Source organism: Lithobates pipiens, unplaced genomic scaffold (genome assembly GCF_037356315.1).
Source record: "Lithobates pipiens isolate NorthernLeopardFrog02 unplaced genomic scaffold, aLitPip1_a1.2 Scaffold_1, whole genome shotgun sequence".
Classification (NCBI taxonomy): Eukaryota; Metazoa; Chordata; class Amphibia; order Anura; family Ranidae; genus Lithobates; species Lithobates pipiens.
Genome location: NW_027507685.1, coordinates 216,313,963 through 216,340,606, shown reverse-complemented (window position 1 = coordinate 216,340,606; position 26,644 = coordinate 216,313,963). Strand labels below are relative to the sequence as shown.

Here is a 26,644-nt window from a genome sequence, read left to right as displayed (position 1 = left end):
TCTGAAGATCCAGCATACCTTGCTGGAACTTCAGAGCTTCATGCCGGAAACGAGGGCTCCCACACGCCAACGTCATCACGGCTCCGGCCAATTACATAGCTAGAGTGCGCCATCCCGGAAGAAAGACAAGGGAAACATGTCAGCCCCCTCAGCAGTGGCTTTACAGTGCTGGAAGGATTTGTTCCAAGGTGAGTTTTTCATAATGTGCTAGTATGCAATGCGGAAATCCAGAAATTTGAGAATTCGTAAATTCAAAAAAAAATTGAAAATTCGTAAATTCAGAAAATCGGAAATTCAAAATCGGAAAATGAATAACTAACTAATAATAAATTATCTATTACTAATTATTAAATTATAGGTATTGGAATCTCCTTTCAAATTTGGCTGTTAGTGAACCTAATGAATACGAATTTATCCGAAGTTACAATTTATCCGAAATAATGAATGCCATATCCAAATGGATGGAACGTAACAAATTAATAATAAATAACAATACAAATAATAAAAACGTTTTATTATTATTTATTATTAATTTCTTAGGTTACATTCGTTATTTATGATAATTCGTAACTTCGGATAAATTTATATTCGTTACGTTCACTAACAGCCAAATTTGAAAGGAAATTCCAATACCTATAATTTAATAGTTAGTAATAGATAAGTTATTATTAGTTGGTTATTCATTTTCGGATTTTGATTTTCTGATTTTCTGAATTCACGAATTTTCGAATTTTTTCAAAACTTCCAGATTTTCACATTTAGAATTTCCAAATTTTAAAATTACCGGATTTTAAAATTTCCAGATTTTTAAATTTGCGATTTTTGGGATTTTCGAAATTCAATTTTTTGAATTTCCAAATTTTAGAATATTCGAATTAAAGAATATTCTGAAAAATTAGTTAAACGGGTTTTCGTTAATTCGAAAAATCAAAAATACGAAAATCAAGAAACTCGGAAAATCGGAAATTCGAAAATCCGGAAATTCAAAAATTAGTTATTATTGGTTCTTTTTTTAGCTATTATTTCAGATTTTCGTACTTTCAAATTTTCTGAATTTATTTCTTATTTTTGGATTTTCTAATTTTCAAATGTCAAAATTCCAGAATTACGAATTTTCAAATTTCCAAATTTTTGAATTTACGAATTTCGATTTTAATGAATGACCCCAAAAACGGGAAAACAAAACAAAACAAATGAAACTAAAACAAACACATTTTTCGGCAGTGCACATATCTGGTTCAAAATTCATTCTGCTTTTATACTGCTGCTTCCTGTGTCTCCATTCTGAAGATTCATTCTCACTTCCTGTCCTGCATTACAACTAGGAAGTAAATGAGGGAGTGCAGCAAATAAAGTCGATAGCAAGCACTTTGTGGTGTTTGCTCTTAGGAAGAACCTTTACTGTAAAAGTGTTTGATGGGTTCAAATAAGCCAAAGAACAGTTTGTGTGTTTTTTTTTTTTTTAATCCATTGTTTGACAGATCTTGAAATGAGCAAAAGGGCTAACTGGTCCCGTTCCCTAGTGAGCTGCAAATGACAACTGCCCTCCCTTACTGCCATTTTTATACAGGACACCCAGAGAAAAGAAGAGGGGGTCACCCACCAAAATAAAGATAATCTCAGCAAGGGACTGGTCAAATTTCGATCCATTCCATGGCAGTTTCCAATCGACAGCAGTCAATCGAACGATTTAACAATGTTAGAAAAATTTTCGCTCGATTAGTGCCTGCAGAGCTGATCATTGTATTCTGATAGTGGAGGAGCCGCTTTCATCCGAATACAATAATATATCAGGGAGGATTCCTATACCCGCCTCCTTTGTGTGGATGGAGGAATCCGCTGCCGGCTGATCCAAAGAAAAAGAGACAAGTATTACACCATGTCCTTCCCAACTCCGTCGGGAAGACCGTCGGACCCTTTCTGACGGAAAGTCCTGTCCGGTGTACGTGGCATTTGTAATTTCTCTCCTTCCCTGATGTGTGCTGATGAGGTCGCACTGATGGCCACTGATAGGTTGAACTGGTGGGCATTGAGGAGGTGACACTTATGGGCACTGAACTGGTGGGCATTGAGGAGGTGGCACTTATGGGCACTGATTAGGTGGCACTGATGAAGAGGCACTAATATACCACACTTATGGGCACTGATGAGCACTGATAGGCGGCACTGATGAGCACTGTTAGGTGGCACTGATGGGCACTAATAGGCAGCACTGGTGGGCACTGATAGGCAGCATAGATAGGTGGTACTGATGGGCATTGATGGATGGCACTGATGGGCAACACTGATGGGCACTGATTGACAGTAGTGATGGGCATTGCTGGGCAGCACTGAAAGCCAGCACTGGCTGGCATCGCTAATGGGCACTGATTGTGGCACTTGTGGGCAGTGGTGGGCACTGATTGCTGCTACTGGTGGGCACTGATTGCTGCCACTGGTGGGAAATGGTGGGCACTGATTGGGGACACTGTTGGCACTATATTGTAATCATGGCACTGATGATCAGTGCCCTGATTACATGTGTAGATGTCCCCCTGCCACTGATTGGCTCTCCTCGCCACACACTCTGTCAGCGTGAGGTGAGGAGCACCTAGTTAAAGTGGAACTTCACTCTCCCAATAGGTATTGATTATTTGTAATCCTCTGGTGAATAATTAGATAGAAAAGTATATCATATTTACTTGTTTTAAACTTTTCTTTTTTTTCTTTTTTTTTTTACATTTCTTTAGTAACTTCCTGGATTCCATGCCTAGGCAAATGATGTCCACAAGTGTTCCACGAGTCTGTGACACTGTTTTGATGCTGAATTTTAAAAGAAGTGTCACCAAATTCTAAATACTGTATTTCACAATATAAGCTCAGTTAAGTGCTAAAAAATAAGTGTGAAATGCAAGATTCGGGTGGGTGTAAAAAGATGCCCACTTGGCGACTTCAGAGTGTAGGCTTAGTGCGGCTGAGTGCGGGTGTACCAAGATGGCTGTGACGGAACGTCACTTCCGTTACAAGATTTGACAGGTCGCCTAATCTGACGGAACACATGCATGCCTGAGCTAAGGGCAGGAAGTAAATGCAACACTTGAAATGAAACATTTGCCTTTACTCAAGATGGCCATGGCCATAAATGTTAGGGGGTGTTTTTCAAAGTGATTTCTCACCAAACTAAAGCATGGAGACATGGATGGATGGGGGAGTTTGCTTTGAATATTAAAAATGAATTAAAGTGTTTGTTAAGGTAAAAAATGTTTTCTATAGTTCCCTCTTTTATATAACAGTAAGCTCTGCAGTGTATGTCATTTATAAAAATATGCTGTCATACCTCCCAACTTTTTTAGATGGGAATGAGGGACACCATCAGCAAAAGTGTGCAGGCATAGGACACACCCCTTGCCACGCCCCCTTGTACAAAAAACAAGATTGGTTAAACCCACTAGTCCTTTTTTCACCACTACTTTTCCTTTTATATTGGCTTTTGGAATTTACAAATGCAGCAATTTAGAAATCAGATGAAAGATTTAGCGCTGGAAAACACTTTTTGATAGATAAAAATTTTATTTTATATACAACTATATAGATCAGACCAAAATGAGGGACAAATGAGGACAGAGGGACAGAGGGACATTGCTCCAAATCAGGGACAGTTGGGAGCTATGTGCTGTAGAATAGCTTACTTCAGAGCGCCATTCGATGCTTAGTTGACTGCCTGCTGGTCTCTTGTCCCGATGCAATAGCATACCTCCCAACTTTTTGAGATGCGAATGAGGGACACCTATAAGCAAAAGTATGCAGGCATAGGATACACCCCTTGCCACACCTCTTTAAAGGAGAATTGTACAAAAAAAAATAAGATTGGTTAAACCCACAAGAGTTTTTTTACTCCTATTATTCCTTTATATTGGCTTTTGGAATTTACAAATGCAGCAATTTAGAAATCAGATGAAAGGTTTAGCACTGGGAAACACTTTTTGATAGATAAAAAGTGCATTTTATATACAACTATATAGATCAGACCAAAATGAGGGATAGATGAGGAGAAATGAGGGACATTGCTATAGCGGCTGTTCCGCTGCTTGATCATTCTTACAGGCGGGTGAGGAAACCCAGCAGTGTAGCCTTGTGGCTTTACGCCGGGAACCCTACTGCGCATGCGCGAGGCTCCGCTCCTCTCTCCTGCTAGCCCAGCGACCGGGAGAGGAGGAGGGAGGAGGAGGGAGCCTCAGGGTCATGTTACGGTCGGCAGCCGGACTCCCGTAAGTGGGAACAGGATACCTGTCAAAGACCAGTATCCTGTCCCCCCTCCCCCACCCCCCCGAAAGGTGCCAGTTGTGTCACGGGATGGGGAGAGGAGCCAAATGAGCGGAAGTTCCACTTTTGGGTGGAACTCCGCTTTAAGGCTGTTACTTCGCCTTACTCACTGTCCATTATTTCCTCCCAGTTGTGAAAACCCTAAGCAATTCTCCTGGTGGATCGATAATGGTTTTACTGACATTCACTCTTTGTTCACCCCTACGACAATACTAACTCTGCGGGAACATTATAGTTATCTACAACTAAGACACTTCCTTCAACAACTGATAAAATCCTGACCTACCCCATATACATTGACTTCTTTTGAAAGCCTTTGCAGGGCTCGACCCCATTCACCAGGTTTAATATCATTACTCTACTCTTTGATCATTTTCTTTAGAAAACCTCCAATACGGCCCTATCATTCGCAATGGGAGAAGGACCTGGGCAGACAGATAGACCTGGAGGACTGGCATATCATGTCAATAGCCCTTGAGAAAAGCTACAAAAATGTTCTTATATTGGAGAATGCCTATAAGGTGTTATATATATATATATGGTACTATACACCAGCTAGACTGGCCCCGATTCATTCCATCTTATTCTCCCCTTTGTTTTCGAGGCTGCTCGCAGGAAGGTACTATGGGTCACATTTGGTGGACATGTCCTAGGGTGTGCAGACTGTGGGTCAGGGTTTACACCCTTCTTCGTAACATGCATCACACTAATCTCAAAAGAGACCCCAACTGGCTCTGCATATTTTCACTGCAACTAAGTTGACCATTGCTAGAGCTTGGAAAACCCCCGTGCTTAGATTTGAAGCAGTTAAGAAACGTGTGAACGATATTATAATAAACGAGAAACTGACGGCCTTTGCCTTTGGATAACCATAATACATTTCTTAAGGTCTGGCAGCCGTGGATAACATACAACCAACCTTCCAGGTTCGATAATACGCTTCTTACCATTTGAATGATCTCCCGGTGCAGAACCCGTTGGACCCCCCCTTTCCCTTCTCCCCTTGGTTTCTTTCCTCTTTCCTTTTAACTTATCCTTCTAACTTTCGCTCTAGTTCTTTTTTTCTCTCTCCCTTTTCATGTACAAATGTCCTTCTTACTCGCCAGGCCGTCGGGTGTTGGTTTGGTGAGGATGGTTACAATGACGACATATTAAAACTTGAACGTCATAAATCTAAGTACCTGAATACCCATTCTCAGGTAGCTGTATTGTTTTGAGCTTTTATACACATATATCATTTTTACTTTTCTTTTTATTTCTTTTATTAACAAGGTTGGATGCCCAGGTCTTAGTCCACCATGTATCCCAGTTTTGGAGTATTAAGCTCTTTTCAAGGACTTAAGGACTTTAGTTAACACCTTAATCACACTTGTGAATTATGTAATGTCCTTTTCAGCGTCCCTCTTTTTTGCCCCTTTTCTTTATGCTTTGCTCTGATGTAACCATCTCTTAGTTGATTTAAGTTGATTTTATTTTCTGCAATAAAATCTTTGTAAAAGAAAGTCATTAAGGCTGGGTTCACATCTCCCTGCGGAGCGACTCACAGCAGGGGTCCGGTGCGTCCCTGTTCACCTTTTCAGGTCTGATTTCGGCCTGAAATTTTGGCTCAATTCGGACCTGAAACGGACCAGAAGACGCACAGGAGCCGACCCGGAGCTGTGTGAACTGGCTCCATAGAGAGCCAGTCACAGGCTCCTGGTTTGCGAATTGGATGCGAGAAAACCTGTATCCAATACACAATAGTGTGAACCCAGCCTAAAGGGGAAGTACAGCCAAACCTTTTTTGGCCATGCTTCTCCTATGGGTCCCAGTAGTACACTTAGTTCTCCACACCTGTGACCTGAGCTAAAGGCTGCTGTTGGCGGGTGACATACAACAGGTCCAAGCTCTGCAAGGATCTGGACAATGATATCGGAATCCTCTCAGACGCCTGACCAGCAGCTGGCTCAGTCTCTGAGCAAGCCACTGAGGGCCTAAGCCAGCTGCTCCCATCCTCCCCACAGCCCAGCACTCCAGTGAGCACTGGAGGGGCAGAGCACAGAGCTGGTGACTGTTTTTCATTGCTCAGTTCTCAACGTTGAGCTAACGAGGGACAGATGCAGCCATCTAGGTTCTTCTCTGATAAAGTCCTCACCCATTGAGATGTAAAGTGTAAAGGCACAGTTTACATAGTGACGTCATCAAGCTTGCGGGCTCGGAGGAGGAAGCAAGCTGCGGTGCTGTTTTGGTTTGTGGATACCTGAAACCTAACCTGATCTGCAGGACGCAATCCAGCTGATGTTTTATATCTGATATGCACTTGAATTTATTTTATAATATGAGTAGTTTTTTGGCATTTTTATTAATAAATAACTTAGAGAGCATTAGATGTGGCTTATTATTTTGAGGGACACATGAAGACTTATTGATGAGCTGGATTTATTACTGCTGACCCTATGCAAGGCGGTGGTGAAGCGCCATTTTCCGGTTACAACAGATAATGCCACTTTTGGCCCTGCTTCAGTTAAGAATCAATACCAAGGTGAGCAGAACTATTATTTGAACGCAAGGTTTTGGGAAAAAAGTGGTTTCTGGAATTTTCTTAACACATGGATGATACGGCACATACTTTCTTTCTATATAGACTAAAAAAACACTTTTTTTTATATATGTTACAATACTTTGTAGAACCACCTTTCACTGCTATTACAGCTGCAGTTCTTTTTGAGGACGTCTCTACCAACTTTGCACATCTAGAAAGTGAAATGTTTGCCCATTCTTCATTGCAAAATAGGGCAAGCTCTGTCAGATTGGATGGAGAGCGTCTGTGAACAGCAAAGTGTGTTCAGGTTGATGTGCAGTGTTAGTTTTCCGCCACACACAGCATTTTTGCTTTTAGGCCAAAAAGTTGAATTTTGGTTTCATCTGACCAGAGCTCCTTCTTCCACATGTTTTCTGTGTACCCCACATGGCTTCTTGCAAACTACAAACTGGACTTCTTATGGCTTTCTTTCAACAATGGCTTTCTTCTTCTTCCACTCTTCCATAAAGGTCAGATTTGTGGAGAGCACGACTAATAGTTGTCCTGTGGGCAGATTCTCCCACCTGAGCTGTGGATCTCAGCAGTTCCTCCAGAGTTACCATGGGCCTCTTGGCTGCTTCTCTGATTAATGTTCTCCTTGCCCGCCTGTCAGTTTAGGTGGACGGCCATATCTTGGTAGGTTTGCAGTTGTGCCATACTCTTCCCATTTTCGGATGATGGATTGAACAGAGCTCCATGAGATGTTCAAAGCTTGGGATATTTTTTTATAACCTAACCCTGCTTTAAACCTCTCCACAACTTTATCCCTGACCTGTCTGGTGTATTCCTTGGCCTTCATGATGCCGTTTATTCACTAAGGTTCTCTAACAAACCTCTGAGGGCTTCACAGAACAGCTGTATTTATATTGAGATAAAATTACACCCAGATGGACTCTATTTACTAATTAGGTGACTTCTGAAGGCAATTGGTTCCACCAGATTTTAGTTAGGGGTATCAGAGTAAAGGGGGCTGAATACAAATGCGCTGCGTGCTTTTCAGATATTTATTTGTAAAAAATGTTGAAAACCATTTATCATTTTCCTTTCACTTCAAAATAATGTGCCACTTTGTGTCGGTCTATCACATAAAATCCAAATAAATCAAATTTACATTTCTGGTTGTAACATGACAAAATGTGGAACATTTCAAGGGGTATGAATACTTTTTCAAGGCACTGTATGTCTTTATTATAGCGCCAGCATCGGCGATCGGCAAAAGAATATATGGAATGGAGCAAGTCCGGGGTTTGGTACCACTGTATAGAGAATCTTGTATTGGTTCTATTTATACAGGGTACAGATCGAGCTCTTAGACGCCTGCGACTAAATAAGTTGCCACGTTTTCAGAGGTAACTCCTCACCCAAGACCTGCTCCCATTTTCGAATATAGGCATGCCGAGGCCTGGTCGATGAGAGATCCATAATTAGGAGCTGGTAAAGGCAATATTTTTTTTATATGTGTGCCAATTAACCATCACAAACACTGAAAATGGATTATGTGCTTGTTTAAAGAGAAAAATTTAATGTTTGGAGGCAATTATGTAGTTTTGTTTTTCAGGGATTTAGAGTCTTTTTAGCCTTTTTCAACAAATTGTACAAATAAACATTATAATACAGCTATATCTATTGCTTATGAGAGAGCAAAGCAATAACTTTTTCCCTCCAGGCTGTCTCTGTCTGTATGTTGCTATACAAGAGAGAGAAAGTAGAGGGAGGAGTAGCTCGTTCAATTGTGTGGATAATCTGAGCTTCAGCTATTGAGCTCTGTAACTAACATGCCTCTTCCCAACAAAGCAGGTAACATTAACCTGGTCTAGCGCTGTACAGATTGGTAATAATTCATAGGAAATATTCATATGCTTCGTTTCACATTTAATTGATGAAAAAAAATTGCAAAAATTATTTTATCCTATTTAGTGCTGACAAAAAAATAAAATATCTTCAAAATGCAATTTATTCCCTTTATCTTCTACTGTTATACTTCTTTGTTCCCATTCCTTTTTTGTCTTCTTTAACTTAGAATAGTCTGCACCCTTTTTTTTAACATATTGTTGTAAATACTTGAGGCTTGAGTCTGTCATTTAATAACTGTAAAGTTTTCTTTTGTTAAATAACAAACATGTAATACTTACCTGCGCTGTGGAATGTCCCCTGCTGGTGCTCTGGGTTCCTCATCTTCGTGTGCCAACCACAGGTAGCTGCTTCATATAGTGGCACACTTGCCGGCTGGATCCAGAGCCATGCTGTATGAGTCCATTGGTGCACACAGTGCGGCTTGTCACTGGATTTGATTGACAGCAGCAAGAGCCAATGAGTCCCGTTAGGAGGGAGAGAGAGCGCTGCTGCTCTTGGGCACAATACTGAATAGAGATTGGGTTTAGGTAAGTATAAGGGGGTTGGATGGGGATGCTGACAATAGAAGGTGACAATAGAAGGTTTTTTGACTTAATGCAGAGAATACCTTCAGCCTTTACAATCACTTTAATTTTTCTGGCCTGACAGTCACCTGGAGAGAAAAGCCGATCACTTGCGATTGACCCTAATCTGTCAGATTAAACTACCTGTGGACTCATAAATCCCCAGAGGTCAGGTGTGGGTGAAATACATATAAATATCTCAAAAAAATATAAGGAGCTAGGTATATGAGAATGGGATACTGTAATGCCGCGTACACATGACAGGACTTAAGTCCGGCAGACTTTCGACAGAGTTCTGACGGAGTTATGACAGAGTTCTGACGGACTTTCCGAATGAACGGACTTGGCCACACACAATCACACCAAAGTCCGACGGATTCGAACGTGATGACGTATGACTGGACTAGAATAAGGAAGTTCATAGCCAGTAGCCAATAGCTGCCCTAGCGTCGGTTTTAGTCCGTCAGACTAGCACACACACGAGCGGATTTCTGGGTCCGGCAGAGTTCTGGCGGAAAAATTTGAAGCATGTTCCATTTCTAAAGTCTGTCAGACTTTTGCGAATCAAAAGTCCGTTGCAGCCCACACACGATCGAATAGTCTGCCGGAATCATTCCGTCAGACTTTGGATGTTGAAAAGTCCGGTCGTGTGTGCGGGGCTTTACACTCCACCCAAAACTGATATTTAATTAATGGGTGTCTTGGATGATCTAATCACATACTGGCTTCCTCTCTCTTAACAGATTGTGACAGAACTATGTGGACTGCCATTGCTGATGTCCTTATGAAAATGTTGCTTGCCTGGCTGTCTGTGTAGGGGTTTATAAAAACAACTTGAATAGCCCATTCATCCACTGTGTTTTGGGAGAATTGGGCAAAAAAGGAATGTTGTTTGGGCTATTTTCTTTACTTGATGAATATTCTTTTATTGTGAGCAGTAGGAAAATATCACATTATGACTAGATGGAGCTGAGGAACATAAAAAATACATATGACCTTGTAACAAGAGATACAAGAGATACAATGTGATATTTCTAAAGAATGTTTGCAGGAATTAGCAAAAATGTAACCATGTGTCAATGTCAGTGCTGGGCCAATGAGCTGTCGGTGGGTGATTCCCAGCCCCACCAGCTTCTAATATGGCCACATGTGATGGAGCATGCTTCTTACTAACCACCAATGTACTGTAAGTCACTTTTTTTTTTCATGAACCACTAATGTAAGGGACATATTTTCCTCTGACCTCTAATATAAAAGGTATTTTTCCAACTGACCGCCAAGTTAAGGAACATTCTTCCCACTGACCCTCAATATAAGGGGCATCTTTCTACTGACCGCCAAGGTAAGGGGCAGTCTCCCACTGACCCCCAATGTAAGGGGCATCTTTCTACTGACCGCCAAGGTAAGGGGCAGTCTTCCCACTGACCGCCAAGGTAAGGGGCATTCTTCCCATGATCCCCAATATAAGGAACTTTCTTCCCAGTGACCCCCAATGTAAGAGCCATTCTTCCCACTGACCCCCAATGTAAGAAGCATTCTTCTCACCGACCCCCAATGTAAGGGGCATTCTTCCCACTGATCCCCAAGGTAAGGTGCTTTCTTCCCACTGATCCGCAATGTAAGGAACATTCTTCCCACTGAACGCCAAGGTAAGGGGCGTTCTTTCCACTGACCACCAATGTAAAGGGCATTCTTCCCACTGACCCCCAATGTAAGGCGCATTCTTCCCACTGACCTCCAATGTAAGGAGTATTCTTCCCACTGATCCCCAATGTAAGGAGCATTCTTCCCACTGATCTCCAATGTAAGGAACATTCTTCCTACTGACCGCCAAGGTAAGGGTCATTATTCCTATTGACCCCCAATGTAAGGGGCATTCTCCCCACTGACCCCCAATGTAAGGAGCATTCTTCCCACTGCTTGCCAAGGTAAGGGGCATTCTTCCCACTGACCACCAATGTAAGGAACATCCTTTCTACTGGCCATCAATGTAAGGGACATACTTCACACTGACCTCCAATATAAAGGGTATTCTTCCTACTAACCACTAATATAGGGGCATTCTTCCTACTGACCGCCAAGCTAAGGAGCATTGTTCCCACTCATCACCAATGTAAGTGGCATTTTTTCAACCCCGGAAGAATAATTTGAGAAGAGGTTCTCTGAGACCTGAAAATGATTTTAAAGGTTCCTCTAGGCTAGAAAGGTTGAGAAAGGCTGACCTAGAAAGACAATTCAGGTAGGATCTACTGTTAAGTTGGTCATAGATAGTTGGCCAAACTTTGATTAATCTATAGCCGTTCCCGCAGAAAGTTTGGAAAATTTAAATTTGATCAGCGCATGCAGCCAGTCAGCTGCAGCACTGATCAGTGTATTCTGATAGTGGAGCCGTCCCCGCTGTCAGAATACTATAGAACAGCAGGGAGGATTCCTCTATCCACCTTGCTTGCGTTGAGGAAAGAATCAATTCGGGAATCCATGCGTCAAAGGATCCATCTATGACCAGCTTTAGAATTTCCTTTATTCATGAAAATATCTCCATCCTGCTCCTTTTTTTCCCTCACTGCGGTCAAAAGACATCTTCGGTTTGACCCCACAAATTATTAGAAAATCAAACAACGTTCTGCAAATTAAATTTTTTGAGCAAAACTCTAATGGTGTATGGCCAGCTTTACTGTACTTCCAAATTACAGCCTACTGCATTCGATAAAGTCCGTAAAAAATAAAAATGAGTAGGAGACATTCCATGTGACATTCTACTCTTCTTTTTTTCTGTCTAAGTGCCATTAAATTGTGTACTAAACAATCCATCACAGAGCTTACACGTTGGGGGATGGATCTGGCCTCTTAATTTGCACACTATAATTATTATTACTGTTAAACTGCTTAATATTTCCCTACAGACCAATGTGTGTGCATCTCCAATTATGTGTCTGGTCCCCCCCTTACAGCTGACTCTATGCAAATCCAGAGAGGAGGGAGGGAGGGAGTGCGAGTGGTCCGGCTCTCCCATCTCTCTATACAGGAGACTCTGCACAGCTTGGGGTCTTGTCTGCTCAGGAAGGATTCTTCGCCTACCCTCCACATGGATTACTTAGATTTAGCCTGGCTTGACATGCCAGTCACCCAAACAGAGAAGCATCCATCTCATTCGTAAGTAACTGATGATCACTATGTTACCACCTCTGCAGGGAGGCTGTTCAGGGGATTCACCACTCCTTCTCTGTCTGTCCAGGCTTATTTTAAAAGTATGCCGCTTCAGGATAGCTAATTTGAAATAATTCATTACTCTGTAATTATTCCTGATTTATCAGTCTGAGGATGAGGAAAGAGACCTTCAGAATTTGGGCATAAAAGTGATAAGTGGTTACCTAAACAGGTTTTTCGATTTTCAGATTTCAGCAGATTAGCTTGATGGGAGCAGCAAATTCTGGCTTGGATAGGTTAATGCACTTTTTATCTTGGTCTTTACTTTGGCCAATGGTTTTTGAGTTAGAGATGGGTGGCATTTATGGGGCCAACAATCCATTGCTGGAGTCAGGAGGACATCACAATGCTTTGCTGGGGTCAGAAATTACAAGGCATCACTTGATACATAACTGGAGCCAAGAATACAGGACATCACTTTGTACATTACCAGGGTCAGAAGTACAGGGCATCACTTGGTACATTATCAGAGTCAGGAGTACAGGGCATCATTTGGTACATTAGTGGAGTCAAGAATACAGGGCATCACTCAGTAAACTGCTGGAATCAGGAGTACCAGGGCATCATTTGGTCCATTACCAGAGTCTGGGATACTGGGCATCACTTGGCACATTGCTGAAATCGGGAATATGGGGCATCACTTAGTACAGTACTGGAGTCAGGAATACAGGGCATCACTTGGTACAGTACTGGAGTTAGGGATACAGGATAGCACTTGGTACATTGCTAAAATCAGGAGTACAGAGCATCACTTGGTACATTGCTGGAGTCCAGAATAGAGGGCATCGCTTGGTACAATACTGCAGTCAGGAATACAGGGCATCACTTGGTACAATGCTGGAGTCAGGAATACAGGGCATCACTTGGTACAATAGTCAGGAATACATGGCATCATGTGGTACAATGCTGGAGTCAGGAGTGCAGGGCATCACTTGGTACATTGCTGGAGTCAGGAATACAGGGCATCATGTGGTACAATGCTGGAGTCTGGAGTACAGGGCATCACTTGTTACATTGCTGGAGTCAGGAATACAGGGCATCACTTGCTACAATAGTCAGGAATACAGCGCATCATGTGGTACAATGCTGGAGTCAGGAGTACAGGGCATCACTTGGTACATTACTGGAGTCCAGAATACAGGGCATCGCTTGGTACAATACTGAAGTCAGGAATACAGGGCATCATGTGGTACAATGCTGGAGTTAGGAGTACAGGGCATTACTTGTTACATTGCTGGAGTCAGGAATACAGGGCATCACTTGGTACATTTGTGGAGTTAAGGATACAGGGCATCACTTGGTACATTTGTGGAGTTAGGGATACAGGGCATCACTTGGAACATTGCTGAAATCAAGAGTACAGGGCATCACTTGGTACATTTGTGGAGTTAGGAATACAGGGCATCACTTGGTACATTTGTGGAGTTAAGGATGCAGGGCATCACTTGGTACATTGCTGAAATCAGGAGTACAGGGCATCACTTGGTACATTGCTGCAGTCAGGAATACAGGGCTTCACTTGGCACATTGCTGAAATCAAGCGTACAGGGCATCACTTGGTTTATTACCGGAGTCAAGAATACAGGGCATCCCTTGGTACATTTGTAGAGTCAGGGATACAGGGAATCACTTGGTACATTACCAAAGTCAGGCATACAGGGCATCATCATCCATTATAAATTTTAGGATTGCCATGTACATTGCTGTGGCATATAGTCCATGCGGTATTTTATAGATGATATGTTGTATCAGGAGTTACATATCAAAACAGCTACCTAATTTAATGCTGGAAGTTGAAGTAACACATATGGTCCAATGTTCTTTGTAGTACAGCCAGAGAGAAGTTCTATGGTATAAATAAATATAACAAAGCACATGCATACAGTTATATAATCTTTATCGTACAACTTTGCTTAAGTCATATAAAGTAAACAGGAAAAAAAAAAATATATATACTGTCTGTTTATTTATTTATGTGTGTGTATCAGTATGCCATGAAGTGTAATTTTTGAGATTAATCCAATGCAACAGCAATTTTTAATGCTAATTGAAGCAAAAATGAACCCACAGCCAGGAACACACAAGAAGCTGAAATTATATAGTTACTATTTATTACATATGAAAGATGACATCTTCTAACATACAGAGAGGAACAAGTTAACATTAGTTACAAGACAAAACACATAATTCAGATAGTCTACAGTTTTTAAAAGGGAAGCAAGTACCGTCGGCAGCATTGTTTATGTGATAATTGACAAGTGGATCAGCCTTCCATACGGATCTTTGTATATGGAATTGGTGTGTAGAGATAGATGAATACATCTGCAGATACTGTATAATGGGAATGAAGAACTAAGGCATTTTCAAAAAACTCTCCATTAAATACAAGTATTTAGATTTGTTGAGTGGTTACCATTTCCTAGTTCTGTGTAATTTGTTGTTTCTATTAAATGCACATAAATCATTGTAAAACCTATAGTAAAATACTGTACTATACCTTGGAACCTTGGGTTAAACCTCCAAACAAAGGCCATACATTCTCTCCAAGCTTGCGTTCTTGTGTTCCTTCTCTTTGTAAATACTGAAGACCTTCTCTACCATGTGGGCCTAAATACATACACTATATTACCAAAAGTATTGTGACGCATGAACTTTAATGGCATCCCAGTCTTAGTCTGTAGTGTTCAATATTGAGTTGGCCCATCCTTTGCAGCTATAACAGCTTCAACTCTTCTGGGAAGGCCGTCCACAAGGTTTAGGAGTGTGTCTATGGGAATGTTTGACCATTCTTCCAGAAGCGCATTTGTGAGGTCAGGGACTGATGTTTGTCAAGAATACCTGGCTCGCAGTCTCCGCTCTAATTCATCCCAAAGGTGTTCTATCGGGTTGAAGTCAGGACTTCGTGCAGGCTAGTCATGTTCCTCCACCCCAAACTCACTCATCCGTGTCTTTATGGATCTTGTTTTGTGCACTGGTGCACAGTCATGTTGAAACCACAAAGTTGGGAGCATGAAATTGTCCAAAGTGTCTTGTTATGCTGACACCATAAAGTGGTTGTAAACCCTTACAAACCACTTTGACCTACAGGTAAGCCTAGATTAAGGTTTACCTGTAGGTCCAAGAAATATCTCCTAAACCTATACGGTTTAGGAGATATTTACCTGAAGACAGCCACCGCAGGCACACTGGGTAAGCCACAGAACGCGGCGATATGCCGCGAGTGTCGGCTCCCGTGTGCATGCGCGGGAGTGACATCATCGCTGCTCCGGCGAATCACCAAGAAGATGGACGCTCGGAACTACAGGGTACAGTGGTGACTTCGCTGGCTCCTGTGTCAGGTAAGTGACACATAATGGACTACTATGTGATGCATAGTAGTCCATTATGCTTTACCTTTGCAGGGAATCAAAGAGGAAGTAAACTCATCAGGGTTTACTTCCTCTTTAAGAGTTCCCTTCACTGGAACTAAGGGGCCAAGCCCAACCCCTGGAAAACAACACCACACCATATACATAGAGGTGAGTTGTGGTGTACCACTCAAGTAATAGATCGTCTCCCCTGCTGCTCAGCTTCCTCTAGATGTAGATCAGGTGCCAGCCCCTGCTTGCAACAAGAATTCACAGAAAGAAAAAAGGCTATATTGCCGCACTCCGATATAATCACCTTTATTCCAGATAAAAATATAAACCATACAGCAGATGGTGGTGAACAACAAGTACAGCTAACATGTTTCACACCCAAATCTTGTGCTTAATCAGTGCTATGATTTGGGTCCACTACCGTACATCTGAACAAGCCCTAACTGAGCCCAGCATAGCAGTAAACACCAGACAGGGTTTCTAATCCTTTTCCACGGCATCCAAAAGGAAAGAAAATGTTTTGGTAACACTCAGGTCGCGTACACACGGGCGGACTGTCCGTCCAACTAAGTCCGTCAGACAATCCGACAGCCAGTCCGTCCTACTTTCAAATGAACGGACTTGACCACACACGATGAACAGACAGTCCGCCGAAAGCTTGCGCGATGACATGTACAGCACGTACGACGGGACTAGAAATACGACGTCCAATACACTGCAATGCAACCTTTCGCCATGTAAATCCTTTCTGAGCATGCGCCATACTTAGTCCGTCGAACTAGCCTACTCACGAGCGGACTGTCCGCTGAAACCAAGTTTGGACAGACAATATTACGGAAATTCCGAAAGACTTAGTCCGCCAGACTGTCCGCCGAAAAAGTCCACTGAAGCCCACACACGAGCGGATTGTCACACGTTTCAGCGGACCAAGTCCGTCAGACAGTCCGCCCGTGTGTACGCGGCCTTACCCTTTAAATTTTTGTAAATTTCAACACCTGAATATTAAAGAAAACATGATCTGTTAGAGGGAATACTCACCTGAAACAATTGCTTCAACCAATCAGATTAAATCAGCACTGGAAAATGAATGGATGCTAGAATCTTATTGTTGGTAAAACTTTGCATGTCTACAGTTTCTAGTAGTTTAGACATGATTCCAAGTTGTATTCTTTTCTCTAAAACTTTAAAAGTGATAGAAAAAGTTTTCAGCCTTGTATATGGGGAGATAGATATACCGCATCATTCTGGCTTATTCAAGAGGAAGATTAATATACAAGCACAAAGGAAATGTGCGGAAGCCCATATGAACTAACCTAGGTCCACATACTCCTGGGGCCTGTTTCAGTGCAATTTTTCAAAGGATTCCAGCGTGGCTTCATTCACCTGTTCAGATGCGATTCAGGTGTGAATTTTTTAATTGTATGACACTTGAATTAGCACCTGAACCAGACTAAAAACCATACAGGACTCTTTAAAAGATGCACTGTAGCCAACCCGCACATATGTGAACTGGCTCCATAGAAAGATGGTTTGGTTAACATATCATACAAATCGGATGGGGTTCAAAAGGCATCCAATTCACATATATGTGAACCAGGGCTATGTTTCATAGTTTCATAGTTAGTTAGTAAGGGTTGAATAAAGACACCAGTCCATCCAGTTCAACCTGAGTTAGTGTCTACAATTGTCCCTATCCCTGTACATTGCACACTCACATTGGTCCCTACCCTCAAGGAGCCCACAATCCAAGGTCCCCATTCATATACTAGGGCCTATTTTAGACAGAAGCCAATTAACCTACCTGCATGTCTTTGGATTGTGGGAGGAAACCGGAGTATCTGGAGGAAACCCACACAGGCACAGGGAGAACATGCAAACTCCAGGCAGGTAGCGTCTTGGTTGGGATTTGAACCAGCGACGCTTCTTACTGCTAGGTGAGAGTGCTAACCCCCGCCCGTTTATTGCAGAAGAATTCTGGTTGATGGTATTATTTCACTTTATGGTTTGCCTTATTTACACCGTAAATTCCAGGCATTTGGTCAGGTGATTGTAGTCAAAGGGAGGATTAGAGTTCAGATTGGTGAACCTCCTTTTAGCAGAGCCAGACGCCTAGATTTTTGGTTATATGCTTATCAATGGAGAGATCCTGAAACAATGGGGTTGATTTACTAAGACCCCTTTCACACTGGGGCCTTGGCGTCAAAGCACTGCTCGTCTTAGCGGCATGCTTTTAACCCCAAAGAAGGGGTTAAAAGCGCCTGTATTGCAGCTCTTCCAAAGCGTTTTTAAGGGCACTGCCCATTCATTTCAACAGGCAGGGTGTTTTGGGAGTGATACATACAGCGCTCCCAAACTGCCCCAAAGATGCTGCTTTCTAAAGCAAGGGCCAGACTTTAGGGGGCTGGACTGTGGCCATTGGGAGTGGATAATTAGTATTTGTGGGAGGAGTAATGCCCCATTATTGGTGTCAGTGGGAGAAATAGTGCTCCATCGCTGGTGTCAGTGAAAGGAGTAGTCTCCCATCTTTGGTGTCAGTGGAAGGAATAGTCCCCCATCATTGCCATCAGAGGAAGAGTTTATGCTCCATCATAGGGGTCAATGGGAGGAATAATACTTCGTTGTTCATGTCAGAGGGAGGACCAAGGGCCAGATCAAGGCAATACAATGGGCCATATCTGGCCCACGGACCACAGTTTGGAGACCACTGCTTAAAGGTATGAGCGATCAAGTCAACTGTTCCCGAGGTACAGTCAATAGGCCTAGTTGCCAATCTCTAGGCCCAAACAGTGACACAAGATGTAGTGGATGAAATCATCACTCCCTGTAAGCTCTGACACCAGCCAACACCGAGGAGTTTGGGGCCAGCTGGGATGGAGGGAGGAAGGAACAGCAGAATTGCTTGAGAGGGGAGTATTAATGGATTCACATAAATGCTTTGCCATAAATGGGAGAAGTGACAGTGTCTCTTTAAGGTTTACCCACCTTCACTGACAAGGGGAGCACTGTGCATTTTTGAACCCGCCATTAATATCAGCAGAGAATTTGCCCTTGTGTGCATATCATCAGTGCTATCGTAATGGAGTTCAAAATACGTGGCATATGTTTTTCTGTCTAGGAACCAATAAATACAGGTGTAGCTTTCTATAACCCCACTTCCCCCCATGTCTCCGTTTTAGGAACTCAAGGCCCACTTTACAATTTTGATGTTTTATCTTTCTTTTATTATATTTATTATGTATACTATCAACTGTTAAGAAAAGTCGGAGTTCCAAAAATGTTATTGTGTTTAATGTAATCAACATGAAAACTCTCAATAAAAATTCAATTGTAGAAAAGAAAAGCCTGCTTTAGTTCCCCCACCCCTCTTTATCTTAAAGCTCTATATAGATGAAAGGGAGAGCACAGATGACATGCAAGAGATCAGCCAATCAGATATCAGATTAGTTGATTTAGCAGGTGAAATCAGTTTTTTTTTATCAGTGACTGTCTTATTAAATCAATCTACGTGGGTTGGTTGAAGGAGGGCACCAGAGGTAAATGTTGCAGCCATAATTGGGGTGGTGAATATACGCCATTGCATTGCCGGACAGACCCTTTAGATTTCATTCCAGTTTTTGGTCTCTAAAGAAAAGACTGAAGGAGAAAACAGAGCTGGCTGTTCAGATAAACAAAATGGGGTCTGCGATGTTCTGAGAGATGAGGAGGTTCCTGTCCCTGCCTCCCTGATTCTCTAGAGGGTGTCATCCAAATGGACAGAATCCATGTTAAGCATCTCTTTCAAAGGCCATCGAGCGGTATTGATCAGGATGTCAAGTAAAGAAGGCGAGAGACAGGTTCTCCTTTCATGTCAGTTCTTATAATAGGCTCTGACTCTTCTGTCCCTCCTATCAGTGTCATCTCTCCCTCCCTTTCCATGCAGAGACTCATCAGGGTGGGCCTGCTGGTCACAAACAATCAGGAGGTGCAGTGAGGTCCCAGGTAGTCTGTTTTAGGTCAATTCTGTCTACCTATCCTAATGTGAAGAGCAATAATGAAGTGTTTACCATGATATATATATATATATATATATATATATATATATATATATATATATATATATATATATATTTATATTTATATATATATATATATATACAGTATATACAATATTTTTATTTTTAGACATTTTTGATATACAGTGCCTTGAAAGAGTATTCATATCCCTTGTCATTTTTCACATGTTGTCATGTTACAACCAAAAACATAAATGTATTTTATTGGGATTTTATGTGATATAGATCAACACAAAGTGGCGCATAATTATGAAGTGGAAGGAAAATGATAAAGGGTTTCCAAAGTTTTTTTACAAATAAATATGTGAAAAGTGTGGGGGGCATTTTTATTCCGCCCCCCTGTGTCAATACTTTGTAGAACCCCCTTTCACTGCAATTACAGCTGCAAGTCTTTTTGGGGATGTCTCTACTAGCTTTGCACATCTAGAGGGACATTTTTGCCCATTCTTCTTTGCAGAAAAGCTCAAGCTCTGTCAATTTTCAAGTATTTCCATAGATTCTCAATTGGATTTAGGTCTGGACTTTGACTGGGCCATTCCAACACATGAATATGCTTTGATCTAAACCATTCTATTGTAGCTCTGGTTGTATGTTTAGGATCATTTTCTTGCTGGAAGGTGAACCTCCGCCCCAGTCTCAAGTCTTTAGCAGACTCTAACAGGTTTTATTCTAAGATTTCCCTGTATTTGGCTCCATCCATCTTCCCATCAATTCTGACCAGCTTTCCTGTCCCTGCTGAAGAAAAGCATCCCTATAACATGATCCTGCCACCACCATGTTTCACAGTAGGGATGGTGTGTTCAGGGTGATGGGCAGTGTTAGTTTTCCACCACACATAGCGTTTTGCTTTTAGGCCAAAAAGTTAAATTTTGTTCTCATCTGACCAAAACACTTTCTTCCACATGTTTGCTGTGTCCCCCACATGGCTTCTTGCAAACTGCAAAAGGGACTTCTTATGGCTTTTTTTCAACAATGGCTTTCTTCTTCCACTCTTCCATAAAGGCCAGATTTGTGGCGTGCACAACTAATAGTTGTCCTGTGGACAGATTCTCCCACCTGAGCTGTGGATCTCTGCAGCTCCTCCGGAGTTACCATGGGCCTCTTGGCTGCTTCTCTGATTAATGCTCTCCTAGCCCTGCCTGTCAGTTTAAATGGACAGCCATGTCTTGGTAGGTTTGTAGTTGTGCCATACTCTTTCCATTTTCAGATGATGGATTGAACAGTGCTCCGTGAGATGTTCAAAGCTTGGGATATTTTTTTTATAACCTAACCCTTCTTTTAAAATTCTCCACAACTTTATCTCTGACCTTTTTGGTGTGTTCTTTGGCCTTCATGATACGGTTTGTTCACTAAGGTTCTCTAACAAACCTCTGAAGCCTTCACAGAACAGCTGTATATATACTGAGATTAAATTACACCCAGGTGGACTCTATTTACTAATTAGGTGACTTATGAAGGAAATTGGTTCCACTAGATTTTAGTTAGGGATATCAAAGTAAAGGGGGATGAATACAAATGCACGCCACACTTTTCACATATTTATTTGTAAAAAAAATGTGTTTTATCATTTTCCTTACACTTCACAATTATGTGAAACTTTGTGTTGGTCTATCACATAAAAAATCCCAATAAAATACATTTACACTTTTGGTTGTAGCATGACAAAATGTGGAAAACTTAAAGGGGTATGAATACTTTTTCAAGGCATTGTATATACGGTTTATAGGATGTAAAGTTATCATCTTGGATGTAAAGCAATAAATACCCAAACCCAGTTATAACGGAATATCAGTGTGTCTCTGGGAAATAATAGCCATCCAGAAAGTGATATCATCATCTACTATATCTATATCTTGGATATGCATTGTATAGAAGTTATGGGTGGGATCTTACTAGCAATGTCCTAAAAAATACTGTATACTGGAGATAAAGGGATTCAACTTATATAGGGGGATTTGTTTCATCTCTGTGTATGACCTGTAAGGGTTTTCAACTACTGCTAGCTTTATGTATATATTTCATCAATGCGTTAGTGTTTAAAAATCCTTCCTTCTGTGTGTAGCTTGTTAATGTATACCTACATGGAAGCAGCCATATTTGTTCGTTAATGGTTGTGTTTTACTTCTCAATCCTATGATACAAATTTATAGGCCTACTAAATGCAGGGGGCTGAGTGACAAAAGAGAGAGCAAAATTCAGCGTTCTCTGTGAAGAACAAATATCTATAATGCAAAACCAAAAATAAGAACAAAAATGTGGAAGGGTAAGTATTGTAAAATAGTGGTTCACATCAAAAATGACTTTACAGTTAACAACGAAAGTAATAATATACCCAAATGGTAGAGTCCCTAAAATGTTAGTAATCAACACCACATCCCATATTTCAGTTTAAGATTTCATATGCTATCGAAATTCAGCCTACTTTAACTCTCATGCCCTGTACACACGGTCGGATTTTCCGACGGAAAATGTGCGATCGGATCATGTTGTCAAAAAATCCGACCGCGTTTGGGCTCCATCTGACTTTTTCCGTCGGATTTTCCGACGCACAAAGTTTGAGAGCAAGATCTAAAATTTTCCGACAACAAAATCCGAACGCATAAATTCCGATCGCGTGTAGACAAATCCGACGGACAAGGTGCCACGCATGCTCAGAATAAACTAAGAGAGACGAAAGCTATTGGCTACTAGCCCGTTTATAGTCCCGACATACGTGTTTGACGTCACCTCGTTCAGAACGATCTGATTTTCCGACAACTTTGTGCGACCGTGTGTATGCAACACAAGTTTCAGCCAAAATACGTTGGAAAAAATCCGACGGATTTTGTGGTCGGAATGTCCAACCGTGTGTACAGGGCATAAAGGGTTGTTGGCTGCACAGATTTTGTATATCTTTAGAACTATTCACCCTACCAGAACCATTCATCCTAGTTACTGCAGACTACGTGATCTGAACAAAAAGTAGACCCACCCAAATCCAACATTGATGAGCACCATAGAAGCTGATTTTCAGATTTTAATAAGAGACTTCTGGATAATTACATAGATCAGTGATTCTCAACCAGGGTTCCGTCGAACCCTGAGGTTCCTCCAGAGGTTGCTAGGGGTTCCTTCAGCATTGGGCCATTTCTGCCTCTCTGATAAGTTCCCACTCACACCATTGATCTGTTTAGCTATCTGTAAGCGGGTAATTCTTCCCAATGACCACAAGTGTAAGGACCATTCTTCCCACTGACCACCACACTAATGTATCATGAGTTGTAGATTTCACATTTTTAGCAGGGGTTCCTCAAGACGAGAACTATTTCAAGGGTTCCTCTGTGTTGAAAAGGTTGAGAAAGGCTGACACAGATTGCAAGTGGACATAACTTGGTATCATAGATGGTCACTGATAATTGTATTGGTTATCTTGTAAAACACTTTACCAGTAATGTATAAAGTGATGGTTTGTGATGGTGTTTCATGATGCTCTTTGTTGTCTTCCAGGTTTCTTTGTGGGATATCACATAATCTGAACCTTCAAGTCAAAGCTGAGCCATCCAGCCCAACTCTACAGATGGACACGAGCGGGTACTTTAGCCCAGGTGGGATGTCAGACACCAGCAGTAGCTATGGGCTCTCTGTTGGAGGACAATCTCAGGGTTTGGACTCTCCCACTGCACTGCTTGGATTCCCTGATACCAGTGAAAAGTTGTTTGCAGACAGTCCACCTTCCATGGGGGAGGACTCTGGCATGCAGTGTGTTCTCAGGTCTGTTCCCAAGCGACTGTGCCTGGTGTGTGGAGATACAGCCTCGGGATATCATTATGGAGTGGCTTCTTGTGAGGCCTGCAAAGCATTCTTCAAACGCACAATACAAGGTGAGAACCCTCACTTTCTGTAGGTCTGTGTGCATTTCTGTGCAATTATATAATTTAATCGTTTTTCAGTTTGATTTGGCTATATTTCGAGTCACTCTGCTCTGTCTTTGTTCAATCTTATTGTATTCAGAATTAAATAACATACATACAATAGTACAAATAGGCATAATTTAATATACATAAAGCTTGAATTGTTGGTCTTCACATGTTCCTCACTGGATATACATACAAGGATACCTCATAGAATATCTCAACTTTTGGTAGCAGTGCTACGATAGAGACATACCAATCAGATAATATTGCTAATAGGCCACAGGACTGTGCCATTGTTCACTTGTATATCCTCAGCAAGATTGGACATCCTGTTTAGTGGTATGGAATCCCATATATTCCATTGGGCCTTAAGATAAAAGACTACATGCCAGTAGAGCTGCACGGCTCAAATGAGAATCAGACTTTTTTTGCTTAGAATAAAGATCACAGTTCTCTCACGATTCTCGTGGCGTAATATCATCCTTCACATTATACAAAAAAATTGGGCTTTCTTTACTGTTTAGTTTATTTATTTATTTATTTTTCTTCATTAAAGTGTATTTTTTCCCCAAAAAATGTGTTTGAAAGACCGCTGCGCAAATATAGTTCGACGTAAAATATTGCAACAACTGCCATTTTATTCTCTAGGGTCTCTGCTAAAAAAATATATATATTTTGGGGCTTCTAAATAATTTTCTAGCAAAAAATATTGATTTTAACTCGGAAGCAACAAATATCAGAAAAAGGCCCGGTCTTTAAGTGTCTAAACTGACCTCATTTACAGACTGAAGTTCATTCCTTTGATCCAAGACCCCTTTCACACTGTACTGCCACTGCCGTTTTATGGGTGCTATTCGGCTGCTAGCGGGGCAGTTTTAACCCCCCCCCCGCTAACAGCCAAAAAGGGGTTAAATCCACCCGCAAAGCACTGAAGGAGCAGCGTTTTGCTGGCGGTATCGCAGCGCTGCCCCATTGATTTCAGTGGGGAGCAGCGGTGGAGGAGCGGTGAGTTTATCGTCCCTTCACTGCTCCAAAGAAGCTGCTGGCAGGACTTTTTCTGACGCCCTGCCAGCGCACCACTCCGGCTTTCACACTGGAGTGAATGGAGCAGCTGTTTTAGGGTGGTTTGCAGGCGCTATTTTTAACGCTATAGTGCCTGCAAAATGCTCCAGTGTGAAAGGGGTCTTAAAGAACTAAAAAATACTTTGTTTATAATTATCTCCCAGCTGAAAATGTTGTGATAAACTTGGCAGGCTGCCTGTTTTTTTTTTGACAGCTGTCAGCTGTAAGCAGAGAACTCTCTGCACTGAATCGAGGAAATGCTGTATTAAGATCGTGAGGGGGGTTGAATTGAGATCGTGATTTTTTTAACGATTAGTTGTGCAGCTCTACATGCCAGCCAACCCATTGGAGACTGTGTTTTAGCATACAGGACTGAATATGTGGAAGCATGTCAAACCATTTCATATACAGTATATCTTAAAGCGGTTGTGTAGTGATTTTGTGGACTTTTACCTACAGGAAAGCCTATAATAAGGCTTACCTGTAGGTAAAAAAAATATCTCCTAAACCTGTACGGTTTAGGAGATATTCCCCTCGCAATGCGCCGCTGACTGCAGTGGCGCATGCACACAGGGGATTCCCGGCTGGAAGCCCGGCAGATGCCGGACCCTGCCGGGAAGAAATCTCCCACACGCATGCACGTGAGTGACGATATCGCGGCTCCGGCCACTCACAGCGCCGGAGCCGCGATACCCGGAAGACACGCCAAGGGAACATGTCAGCTCCCTCGGCGTGGATCGGGACAGATGTCGGGGCCTCGTTCTAAGGTAAGTATTTCATAATGAGCTAGTATGCGGTGCATACTAGCTCATTATGCCTTTTCCTTTGCAGGTGGCCAAAAAAAAAAAAACACAACAGCGGGTTTACAACCGCTTTAAAAGCTCTAATAGAAAGATCTTGCACTAGAGCAGTACCTCCACCTCTGGTGATCCTTACAAGGCGACCTAACTCTTGCTGTTGATTTTTTCATCAGTGTTATTAATGACCTGTTCATCTCCATGTTTTCCCGCACAGGGATGCACAGGTTCTTCTGTGCATCACCTTGCAGACAGTCTCATTTGTGTCAATTGGGACCCAGCAGCTACATTGCAACAACTGTTGCTCCCAATTTGACACCCATGTGGGTGCATGTGGGTAGGGGCCCCCGATTGCACACACTGTCTGCATTTGGGGACCTGCACCCACACAGGTGTCAAATTGGGAGCAATGGCGTCCATGCAGCCGCTTTGTCCTAATTTACATCAATGGGACTGCCTGAGTGGGGATGCACACAACACTTGTGGGCAAACAAGGTCCTTGGTCTGCACTTAAGTACAACCGCCTGAACGAGGCCTTGAACTGGAAACTAGAGTTAGGACCACACAATACAGAGGGGCCTTGACGAGGCAGTGCGACTTCCACATATATTTGCAAATATTCAACTAAATCCTCTGTTTATTGGGCAAATTGTTAGACAGTGTAACTGTTTTTTTTTTGGGGGGGGGGGGGGGGGGTTGCTAGCTAACTGGTAAGTGTGCTTGGAAACTAAGATGATTTAAGGTTCAGTTGGGTTTTAAGGGTTAATGGTACACCTTAAAGTGGTAATCCCTAACAAGGTTTTTTTTTAAATTCCTGGGTTAAAAACAAATAATCCACCTTAGGGTCCTTTCAAACGGGGCGGATCAGTTCTGATCCGCCCCGTGGATGTCCGTTTGCTCAGCGGGGATCACTCCGTCGATCCCCGCTGAGCAGGGAGATGACAGCTCTGTCTCTGCACACTGCGCAGGGACGGACCTGTCACAGCGCCGCTCTC

At 42.1% G+C, this 26,644-nt stretch overlaps 1 protein-coding gene across 2 annotated transcripts in view; it reads left to right on the top strand.

The window, feature by feature from the left end:
• The window catches only part of LOC143983160 (estrogen-related receptor gamma-like), a 79,180-nt gene that overhangs the window by 9,838 nt on the left and 42,698 nt on the right, over positions 1–26,644 (top strand). The window contains exons 1-2 of one of the 2 annotated variants that reach the window (XM_077482529.1): positions 12,239–12,432; positions 23,384–23,757. In XM_077482529.1, the coding sequence (XP_077338655.1) occupies positions 12,239–12,432; positions 23,384–23,757 (568 nt within the window). Of the gene's footprint in view, positions 1–12,238; positions 12,433–23,383; positions 23,758–26,644 lie in introns of those variants that run through there. The other variant, XM_077482539.1, reaches the window with a different exon arrangement.